This window comes from Chrysochloris asiatica, unplaced genomic scaffold (genome assembly GCF_000296735.1).
Source record: "Chrysochloris asiatica unplaced genomic scaffold, ChrAsi1.0 scaffold00069, whole genome shotgun sequence".
In the NCBI taxonomy this organism is placed as follows: Eukaryota; Metazoa; Chordata; class Mammalia; order Afrosoricida; family Chrysochloridae; genus Chrysochloris; species Chrysochloris asiatica.
In genome coordinates this window covers 15322986-15334838 of record NW_006408587.1, presented here as the reverse complement: position 1 = coordinate 15334838, position 11853 = coordinate 15322986, and the positions used below count along the sequence as shown (strand labels likewise).

At 37.6% G+C, this 11853-nt stretch overlaps 1 protein-coding gene across 1 annotated transcript in view; it reads left to right on the top strand.

Moving 5' to 3' along the window:
* TMEFF1 (transmembrane protein with EGF-like and two follistatin-like domains 1) overlaps positions 1-11853 on the top strand; it is a 124624-nt gene that overhangs the window by 77016 nt on the left and 35755 nt on the right. The window contains exons 4-5 of the mRNA XM_006864719.1: positions 1462-1488; positions 3380-3476. Of these exons, the coding sequence (XP_006864781.1) occupies positions 1462-1488; positions 3380-3476 (124 nt within the window). The remainder of the gene's footprint in view (positions 1-1461; positions 1489-3379; positions 3477-11853) is intronic.

Sequence of the window (11853 nt, the reverse complement as noted above, 5' to 3'; positions counted from 1 at the left end):
CCTCTCTGGGTCTAAAGTCCCCAGCTGCTCCATCTCTCCACATCATCATCTCTGCCTTCATCTCAGGCATCACTACTTCTCTCGGTAGGGTCCCGCTCTCCGCTTTTCTCCCTTGATGGTCCCCATCCCTGGGTTTCTTGTTTCCATTCTTTCTTCTTTCCCAACCCTTCTGAATTTTGTCCTCTGGTAAATGCTGCCCTATTGATCTTGTGTGGTTGACTAGTCTGTGGTGTGCATACCTCATTCGTGTTTGTGGAGCTATAGAATAAGCACTGGACTGCTAATTGCACTAACCATATGGTCAGCAGTTTAAACCTACTGGCCGCTCTTGGAAACCCTATACTGGGTTGTTGTGAGTCAGAACCAGCTTGACAGCACACACTGGCGTGGCGCTGTGGGCTAAGGCGTCAGACTTCAAAGTCATTTGAACTGCAAGGTCGGTGGTTCAAGCTCAGCAGCTGCTCCTTGGAAACCCTATACTGGGTTGCTGTGAGTCAGAACCAACTAGACAGCATACAAGAGCAAATATAACTACTGCTTGACTAGTGTGATGCTAGGGGATGAAACACTGTACCACAAGGTTGGTTTAAACCACAAAGTCGGCGGTTCAAACTCACCATCCATTCCTTGGAAATCCTCTACAGGATTGCTATGAGTTGGAACTGTTTGACTCGATTGCACTTAACAACTACAACAACAACTGTTTGACTGAATATTCAACCAGGAATCCTGAAAGATGACCAAGGGCCATAGTCTTGGAGTTCCTCCAGTGTTGTTTTGATCTTTTTTAATGATGTGTCCCTCATTTTCTCCTTCTCTAGCTAGGACTTTTCTAATGTGGTCCCTTTCAGAGCAGTTGGTAGTGGTAGCTGGGTACCATCTAGTTCTTCTGGTCTCAGGGTCATGGACTGATGCTCATGTGGTCCATTGCCTATTGAACTAATTGTTTCACCTTGGTGAGATTCTGCCTGGTGAGGTGTCCAAGAGGAGATTCCTTTCAGAAACCGGCACCCAGAGGTTTCCTTCTGAGCCTTGGAGCTTTTTTGACCTTTTGGCTTTTGTTTTTGACCCACAGATTTCATTAAGATTTTTGTAGCAAGACCCAAAGCTCTTTTTTTTCCTTTTTAATAAAAGCAGCTTATTATTTTCTTCAAACTTTAACACAATTAAAAAATTTTTTCCACCTCTTACTTCATAAAATTAATTATATTTAGCTATTTATTCAGTGATATTATATTGATCTTATCCTGTGTAAACCACTTAGATGTTTTCTGAATGAGACATAGATTATTATTTATTCTAGAATTCATGTTCTGACGGAGACATAAAATAGGTATAAAAGAATAAACTGTTAGATATCAGAAAGAAGAGAAAGCATATCACATTTGGATATTTTACTATTTGATAAAGATGAAATGTCCAGGAAATATGTTCATATTCATTCTTTGTTTTTATTCTCAGATAATGGCTCTGGGTCTGGAGAAGGAGGTAAGTTTCAAGTTCCTCTTGAAAGGACATATGTTTTCTTCTTTTTAAAAAAATCAACTTTATTGAGCTATGATTCCCATACCATACTAGCCACCCATTTAAGTCGAACAGTTGACTTTTAGTATATTCAGCTTATGATCATTTATTAGTATTTATTGTAACACATCTGTTCATTACAGAGTTGGTAAGGCAATAACCACAATACATTTTGATTACCTCATTTTCATGACCTCAGAATGAAACCTTGTCCCCTGTAGCTTTTACCCAGAATCCCTCTGTACACTTTAGCCCCAGACAGTATTTCTTGAAGTTTTTTTCCCCTGCACTACAGGTTTATTGTCAAGAGAAGGGGAAAAAATGTAACTCCTCTTAATATCAGGGTATATCCAAATGCCTCCTCCTTAAGATCACCCACACAAATGATTTTAGCTTGGACCAGAGTGTTTATAACTCCTCTACCCCTTGTTTCCAAAGTTGTGTTCATAAGGAATTACAGGGTACAGGATTGGCAAAACTCTAGAGTGAGTTGTGCATAGAAAAGACAGGACTTGTAGGAAAACTTTAGTGGTATCGAAATTTTAATCTAAATCTTTGAATTTTTCCATTTATGTTTTTATGTTACAAAGAAATGAATTAAATGTTTTTGATATTAGTAAAACTCTTTGGTAATAGCATATAATAGTTGTTGTAAAGTGCCATTGAGTGGGGTCTGACTCATAGAGACCACATATAGGGATTTTGAGGAGTGATTGGTGGATTTGAGTTGCTGACTTTGCAGTTAGCAGTCCAGGGCGTACCCTACAGCACTACACCTGGACTCCAGTTTACGTTGAACAATCAGAGTTGAGTATGATTAAACTGTTCCATAGTCTGCAGAGACTTAATGAATATTCACTGTATATAAGATAATGTGTAGATACTATGGAAATACATTAAAAGAAGACTTCCTAAAGTAGAATTCACACAAATGAAAAACATAGTTAAGATCTTTTCAACATGATCTATAACCTTACTTCAAATTTCAAAGAATCTTAAATTTCAGAGTTGGGAAGGATAGTAAAGGAACTAAAGGGCATTAAACAGAAGAGGAGTTTGGGATGGTACAAAAGGTTAAGTACTCAAGTACTAATGGTCTTTGGGAGTTCACATCCACTCAGGTGCTGTAGGAGAAAGGCCTAGTCATCGGTTTTTGAAGTGTCATAACCATTGGATACCCTTGAAGCACAGCTCTATGCTGAAACACACAGAGTTGCTCTGAGTCAGAATTGACTCGACTATAACTGACTTGGTTTTGGTTTTAAGAGAACAGAAGCTGTCATGAGTAAGAGAGTTGAGGGTGGCAGTTTCTGTTAAAAAAAAAAAAAAAAAAGAAAACTGTTCAACAATAGAATTTGATTTAAATTTAACATGTTAACATATTCAAACAGCTTTCATGATCGGATCATTAATTCTAGATCTTAGAACTGGGGAGGATTTGAGAGATAAGTAGTCTAGCCCTGTGGTATGATAGTCACATAGGAAATTATTGTTATTTTTTTGTCTTGTACCAATACTTGTTTTTCCTCAGAGGATACACTGTATGCTGAATTGGCAATATTTTTGGACAGTGATAGATTTTAGAAGTCGTTGTTTTTGAGACCATGGGTGCCATTTCCCCTTCAAGCTGGAATATGGGGAAAACATATACTAAAAAACATGAACTGTATCTGGAAAATACTGTGACTTTTGGTGGAAAATCTAATTTTGCTCTTTTGTTCGTCGAATGGACTTTATTTTGTGCAATAGAAATGGTTTATTTCTATTCATAAACAAGATGGTCTCAGAATATGTCATATTGCTATATAATTTTCTAACATGGAAAGATTGAAATCTCATTTTTCTTTTTAAGCAGAAGAGGAAGGGTCTGGGACAGAAGTTCACAGAAAACACTCCAAGTGTGGACCTTGCAAATATAAAGCGGAGTGTGATGAGGATGCAGAAAATGTTGGGTGAGTTGATTGAGGGAAAAAGCTAAACTGACATGGTGATTACTCATCAGTATTATTAAACTGTAAAGAGGCATCATTGAACATGGATGTGTAGTCTAATGCTAGTCTGTTGACTTTTCTCCGAATTTTGTATAATTCTATGACATTTGGGAAACATCTAAACTGCTATACGTTAGAATGAGAATTTATTGATAGTGTTTTTAGTTTTAGCTATACCTTTGTCTTGAATCCATAAATCTATACCAACTGCTAATTTGAAAAACCAGAAATGCTATTTTTTGGAGTTACTCTAAAAATGTTTATTCAGTTGATGACTGTAATAAACATCTTTTCGTTTTCTTAACTTGCATTTTTTTCTCAACTTTTCATGTATTTTGTTGTATTAAGAACAAAATCTAAAGCCATTCCAGCTTTTTAGGTGCAGCACTTAACATAATAGGGACAAACTGTTTCTAGAAACCCCATGTTTCATGGACAGACGTAGGGCTTTTGTCTGTCTTCACTCATGTACACGCTTTGTTAAAGGGGGCTTTTACCTGGATAGCACTGTCTGTCCACTTCCCCATTCACTCTCTGTACGAAATGGTGTTGTTTGCTCAGAAAGTCACACCCTTGGCGTTCATCCAGTCAGGTTTGATTCTTCCTTTCATCAGTCTACTCTTGGTTCCTATTCTCACCTTTCTTTCATTTTCCTGTGGTGCTTGCTTTTTGCATATTTGATTCTAAAAGCTTTAATGCTGACTTCAGGATCTTCCAGCACAAATGGATCTTCTTCACCTCATTCCCCCTTAATGCATATTTTAAAAACACTTACATAGATTTGTGCTTTCTCCTTTACTCATATGTATTTTCGATCTCTATTATCTAATTCCATGTTTTAGTTAGCTATTAAGTGCATATTGGAGCCTTTCAATAAATAGTAGTAATATATTCCAAAGTGAATTTTACACAAACCAGGATCACCCCATTTTTGGTATTATGATACAAAACCAGCTGTTTGGATGTTATTTGCTGGTGTGTCACGGAGTCGGTTCTAACTCATAATGACTCTGCATAGAGCTTCCGAGGCTGTAAATCTTTATAGGAGCAGAAAGTCTCATCTTGCTTCTGCAGAAAGGCTGGTAGTTCTGAACTGCTGACCTTGTGGTTAGTAGCCCGACTCATAACTGCTACACTACCAGACCTCCTTGGATGTTACTTGGTAAAATTAAATATCTGATCGTTTACTTGGAGTGTATTACAAAGTTGCTAAGTGTTAGTGAAAGACAACTAAGTTCAATACAAAGTGGAGTCACCTGATGTGCCAAGCTCTGTTTCTGCTCTTTGATCACTTGGATTAACTGACACATGTATACACACTTCACTCAGAGTGGTATGATTTGGGATAACATGTTTTCTAAAGCAGATATTGGTCTGTGGAGAATGAGAGCAATGATGAGTAATATGGACTTTGGAATCCTGGTGTGGTGCTATGGGTTAATGCATTGGACTGCAAGGTCGGTTCAAGCTCGCCAGCTGTTCCTCGGAACCCTATACAGGGTCACTATGGGTCAGAACCGACTCGATGGCACTTAACAACTTAACAACAACAGCAACAACAATGGATTTTGAGAGAGAACAGATAATAGATACTGTGTTGACTCTCCTCTCACTTGGTACTAATGAAACCCCATTTTGTGTGTGTGTGTGTGTGTGTGCGCGCGTGCGCATGTGTGCGCTTTACTGGAGATTCAGGGTTTTTTGGTTTTTTTCCCAGCATGTTTCCTCAGGACTACTCTGTAATAGTGCACAGGATCAAAATAGCGTTTTGATATTGAATGGCTTGGACTATCAGTCTGTTTTTACTCCGTTGACAGGACCTCCATTCAGCCTTATTTGATGATGTTTCTCTTTTCTATCATTTTTCATGCCTAAATTTAATGAAGTAGAAGTCTTCCTTACAAGTGGAACAAATTCCATTCAGTCTCAGAGGTGGCCCCAAATGTGGCATCTACTTGGAAAAGTACACACCTTTATATGAACACCTCCGCAAGATATAATTAGATGCTTGTTTGCAACTAGTACAACTTTGTGCTATGTAACAAATTAATTTTGTATGCATCTATTTATTTGAGAGTTTGCATTCCTATTCTTGCAAGTACTGATTATAAGTGTAAGGACATTGGCACAGACCAAGGAAAGGCTTACCAACAGTAAGGAGAAAGCCAGCTTTCACCAACAGGCTTAAGTGCGCATAGACTGGGACAAGCAGTCAAGTCCAGGCAAAGAAAGTGATATACAACATTAAGAAAGTGATTGGGGCCTTGACTTGGAAAACAAGTGCTTATTAGGCTAGAATGACTGATCCTACTATAGAAAAAGACTTCAGGAAACATTAGGAATATCTAGTCTTTAAAACACAGTATTGACTGCAGTTGAATGTATGTAACAGTTGAAATGTATCTCATTGGTCACTGTGGATATTTTTTGTTTGCTTTTAAATTACTCCTATTACCAAGAAGGCTATATAAAGTTATATAATGCCCCCAGAACCTTATCATGTTCCTTTCATGTTGCCACTGGGTGAGTAGTAACATGTTTGTAGAAATGTAATTTTGCTAGACCTTTTAGACATGGAAACCTGAGAAATGTAGAAAAATGGCGAGTCAGCAAGTTTCCCCCTCCCCCATAAAAACAGTTCAGAAATTTTACTGAATTTCCTTAGTAAAAGATAAATTTTTAATGACCAAAAGGAAAACCTCTTAGTTACATACCAAATACTCATACCCTGACTTATGAACTTAGTTTAACTGAATCAGAGAATGTCAAGAATGGTAGGGCCTTAAAATTTATCTTCCATCCTAACCCCCCCCTCACTTTGCAGAGGAGAAAATTAAGGACTGAAGGAAGAGGTTGGATAGGGGTGGCATCTCTGTTTTTCTTAACACCTGCCTTTCTATATTTGTCCTTTATTCCTAGGAGTGCGTTAACTTTCTCCTCTGAGAACTGATGTTCCATAACTTACAGAAAAAACTGGTCTCACTTGTGCTTTCTTTGCTTCCTTATTATCACTTGGTCGTTCTGACTAATAGCTGCTTTTGAATCCTTTCTGTGTAGTCTTAGCTTCATCTAGAATGCTGAGTGTCTATTTATTGTTTTTTGTTTTTTTTTTTACCAGTGACTTTCAGGTGTTTTTGACCACAATCCCACTTAAGAAATAGATTTTTAATGTTTCTATTTATAGTTCTTACAAATCTGTGTTTATGTGACCCAGTGTTCATACACATGCACATATGGTACTAACACATTATGTAAAACAAAATTCCATAAAATAATATTCCCTTTATGAAATGTAATGTACTGAATTATTTACTATCCTGTTTTCTGAATCAGTGCTGGTAGTGACCCACTAAATTAATATTATAATCCACTAATGATTATGACCTATAGTTTGAAAAAAACAACAAACTACTCTATGTTCTCATTCTGGAATAGGCACTGTATTTCATGTTGTGTTTTTAGACACTGGTATTCAATTAAAAATATTTTATGTCTTTTCATTTTGAAATGTATTTCTTGTCAGAAGAAAATGCTATATAATCTATCTGGTTTGCAAAGGGCAGTTAATCTTTTTCTGTTGCCTTAAAACCCTTTTCTGTTTTTCTTGTTAATAAAGATGAGGCGTTTTGGGGAAGGGGATAAATGTGACCATGTAAGTTCTTTTTTTTTTTTTTTTTGCATTATGAGAAGTGTTCATTTCTTAGCCATTTAAATGGAAGTTGATCCAAATTTATTACACACTTTTTTGCTTTCTATGAGCCCTGGTGCAGTAGTGAGTTAAACATTGGACTGCTAATGACAAGGTCGGCAGGAGGAAGATGAGGCTGTCCGCTTCTGTTCAGATTGACAGTTTTAGAACCCTGCTCTGTCCAGTAAGGTTGCTGTGACTCAGAATCGCCTTGTGGACAGCAGGTCTGCTTTTGTATTTCGTTTTTTTTCTTGCTTTATAAAACTTTCTAAAACTCTTTATAAAAAGAGTCTAGAGAACATAATTTAACATAGAGTTAGGTATGATATAGTGCATAACAGTTTTCGGAGCATTTTTGTGCATTACTTAATCAGTCCTTCATGGCAGCTTTGTCGTATAGGTATTAACTCAATTTTATAGGTGGAAGTGAGGCTCAGAAGAGGTCGACTAACTTGCTATTTAGCAGCAGAACCAGAATGCAGGCCTGTGATGAGGATATTGGTCACTGTGGTAAACACACACACACACACACACACACACACACAACATGGTGACATTCTCAGAGACCGCTGGTTGTGGTAGTTGTTTCACTCCTGCGCTGAAGGCTCTGTTCTCCTGTGTGTTTTGGGCTCTTATCTGCTTTTATCACTTATTCTCCCTTGTGTTCTTAGATGCTGGCAGTTTGCTTTGCCAGTCAATTCACTTTACGTGTCTAACTTTTAATTTCCTTCTTTGCTTCCTTGGAATAGGAAAGAACTGTAACTAGTGCTGTTATGTGCCGTGGAGTCGGTTCCGACTCATAGCGACCCTGTACAGGGTTTCCGAGGCTGTAAATCTTTATGGGAGCAGAAAGTCTCCTCTTTCTCCCTGGAACAGCTGGTAGTTTTGCACTGCTGACCCTGAGGTTAGCAGCCCGATTCATAACCACTGTGCTACCAGAGCTCCTTGTAACTAGTGTAGGAGTCAGTTATAAATGGAAAAGAAGAGTAAATTCATTTTCCTGAGTGAAGTGCCTGAACTTCATTGCTTTTAGTTCCTCTTTCTCACCTGTTTAGTGGTGATTTTAATTTACTTATGATTTTGATTATTTTGCTTCTTAGACTTTCCCCCCTTTCCTTTCTGAAGAACACTGTTTCTGCAATGACATTGTGGGCTTTGCACGGGTTTGCAATAGCTACCTTCATTAATACTTACCTTTCAAATTCATACCTGTAGCTAAGTAATTGAGGTTCTTAGAAATGTGAGTTTGCAGTATTCCACAATGACGATTGTGAAGTACAGGGACTGGAGTCTTCACCTATTTCTTAAACTTGAGAAACAGTTCCTCCTTTATAGCAAATTATATTTCCTAAACTCTGTGTTCTTAGTACCACACTCCCTCTTTTTCTAAACAGTATTTCTAACCTGTCCAAGGCTGAAGTTATTGCTGAAGATAACCATGAGCCGTTTCTCTGGACAGCGAGGCCAAGCAATCATAGAACTTCTTCATTTCAGTACCTTTTAGATACCTGATCTCAATTCCTGCCCAGGAATGCTTTGAGGAGTCTGTAGAATCATCAGGTATGATGTCCATGCAGGTGAGTTATAAAAATCCTCAATTATTCTTTTTGAACTTCGTCTGTGATGCGCTTTATGGATATAGTCTATGCTTTTCTGCCTCTTGGCTATTTGGAGATGTGGTTTTTCTTTTTCGTCCCATGAATTATATATATATATCTTAGAGTTTCTCTGAGAATCATTAAGGTGTTCTGTATGACAGACAACACTGATAAGCACTTTAATCCATCTCATGAGCATCTTTGTCCTGTTTGGCATCACTTTCTCTTTTGACACATGTTGGTGGTCAGGATCACGATGTAATGACTCTCCCTCAAAAGGTGCAATGATGTCTTTCCTCTTGTTTTAACAGAGTTAACACTGTACATTTGTATCTTCTTTCCTGGAAGTTGCATATACTTAAAAAAAAAAAAAAAAAGGCTCAAGTCATTGCCTTTTCTCCCAATAGCTAATCTTCTGTTCTCTTATTTCTCATAATCAGAGATAACAGTAACTTTTGCCATTTAGCTTTGGCTTACTCTCGATGTTGAGATTACTTAGACTTTTAAAACTTAGCTTGATAAATTCTTGCTTTGGACTTCTTAGAGTATTTTTGGACAAAATTGGATACTGTTCTTTTTCTTCTGACAACAAGCAGGAAGCGCACACTATCAAACATTATTTTATACACACAGAATCTGGATGTTCACAATGATTGGCTCTTTTGTTCACAACAATTGCCCTACATTTCTGTAACAGCTGCCAGAGGTTTCGTATTTAAAATGCAAAACTCTGTTTTCCCAAAACCTTTTTCAGTTTTCTGAATGCACTTTTATTGTTTGCAGGCTTCCTCAGCCACTTGGCTCCTATTACTCCCTTCCTTGTATAACTTTATTGCTCCTTCTAGCCTTCCATGAAGCATGATTCAAATCAAACATCAAAACTCTTCTTGGAAACCTACTTTGTTCTCTTTATTGGCTGTCATGCTCTTGCTTTATCCTGGGGAACAACCTCTGCATAGCACGTAGCATCCTGTTAGGACCGCTAGCAGATTGTGGGCTTCCTGAGGGCAGAGACTCTGCCTTGCCGATTTCTGTGTTGCGTGAGCTTGCTGTAAGGTTAGATCTCAGGGTACTGCTGTAGATAGTAAATTCATGGCTGTTAACAGTAGGGCTTTGGTATTCACTTGGAGCTGCTCACAGGGTTGTTGTGAGGATTTCATATGTGTGAAAAGATAGTGTACTGAAATTGTTGTTGGCTTAATTAGGTATTTGATTAAGCCAATATTTTTCTAGATGCTAAATAAAATTATTGTATTGAATAGAAAAGGCCATTTCTATGTAGAAGAAGAAAGGGAAGGAAAAGGTAGTTTTTAGGACACAACTTGGATGGCCCAATGATGAAGCACTTGGTTGCTAATGGTGTTCATACTCACCTGGCAATCCACTTCCATAAAGATTAAAGCCAAGAAAACCCTGTGGACCAGTTTAACTTTGTCACATGGAGTCACTATGGGTCAGAATCAGCTTTGATGGCACCTAACAACAACACTGCTACTACTTTACTTGTAATATTCAGATATATAAGGCCTGATAGATTTCAAAGGGCTTATTAAAAAATCTTATTTGATTCTGTCGGTAATATTAGGAAGTATTACCCCTATTTTAAAGACTAAGACTTGTCACTTGCTAAAATTTTAGACCTAAATCATAGAAGTCATTGACTTTATTGCCTTTCCCTGCAAATATACATATACACTTTAAAACATTTATACAATTGGATTATACTATACAGGTTATTTTTCATTTTGCTTTTCTAATATAGTAATACCAGCATATGCAGAATGGCTTCGTCCTTTTTAATAGCATCATAGTGCTTCATCATGTGGATAGATCATATTTCAGTTCAAGGAACTCTGGTAGCATAGTGGTTATGAATTGGGCTGCAAAACGCAAGGTCAGCAGTTCGAAACTACCAGCTGTTCCGCGGGAGAAAGATGAGGCGTTCTGGCCCTGTAAATATTTATAGCCTAGGAAACCCTGTACAGGAGGGTTGCTATGAGTCGGAACCGACTCCATGGCACACAGCCGCCACCACCACTGTAAAGTCCTGGTGTGGCACTGTAGGAAAAGCACTGGATTGCTAACCACAAGGTTGGTGGTTCAAACCCACCAATCACTTCTTGGAAACCCTATTCAGGGATGCTAGGAGTCAGAATCGATTCGATGGCAATTAACAGCAACAACATTGTTGGATGTAGATGTTGCTGGATACGGGGAATGCAGCAACTTTGTGAGATAAACACTGGACTGTGAAACTACAAGGTCGGTGGTTCGAGCCGAGCAGCCACACTGCAGGAGAAAGATGAGGAAGTCGTACACATGGTCATTATGAGTTGGAGCTAGCTTGATGGCACGTAACAACAACAGCAGCATTGTTGGATATTAGTTATGGCTTTGTTATTTCAGTGAGCAGTGATTGTCATATATGTAAATCTTGTTAACCTTTTGCTGGTATGTATATCTATAGGATAAATTCTTTGCAGTGCACTTGGTGGAGGACAAATTGGCATCTCTTAAGTTTTTTGTATTGTCATTTGTCCTCCAGATAGGTTGGGCCAGCTACACACTCACCAGCAGTTATGAGATAGCTTATTTATGTTATACTCACCAACATGGGCTATCACAAGACTTTAAAATATTTGTGGTATGTTATAGGTATAAATTAATACCTTGTTTTGTTTTACATTCTTTAATTAGGAGTGAGTTGAAACATAGGAAAAGAATACATGTCTTTTGTCATTTGTTGCTTATATTTTTTAATTTTTCTTTATTTGCATTACTATTTCAGCAAATATATATGAGTCAGTTTGTAATAGATACTGTAAGTAGAGCAGTAAGGCAAAACACAAAATCCCCTGTCCTCTTGTAACTTGTATTATAAGGAAGTAGACAGTAAATACATAAGTAAATTATATAGTGTATAATGATGTGTGAAGAACTATGAAGAGAAATATATTCTAGTTTGTTATTTTAATTTTATCTATTTTTTTACCTTTTCCAATATTATTTAAAAAAACATGAATCAGTTATTTTGCGGTCTTCGTCTGCTAAC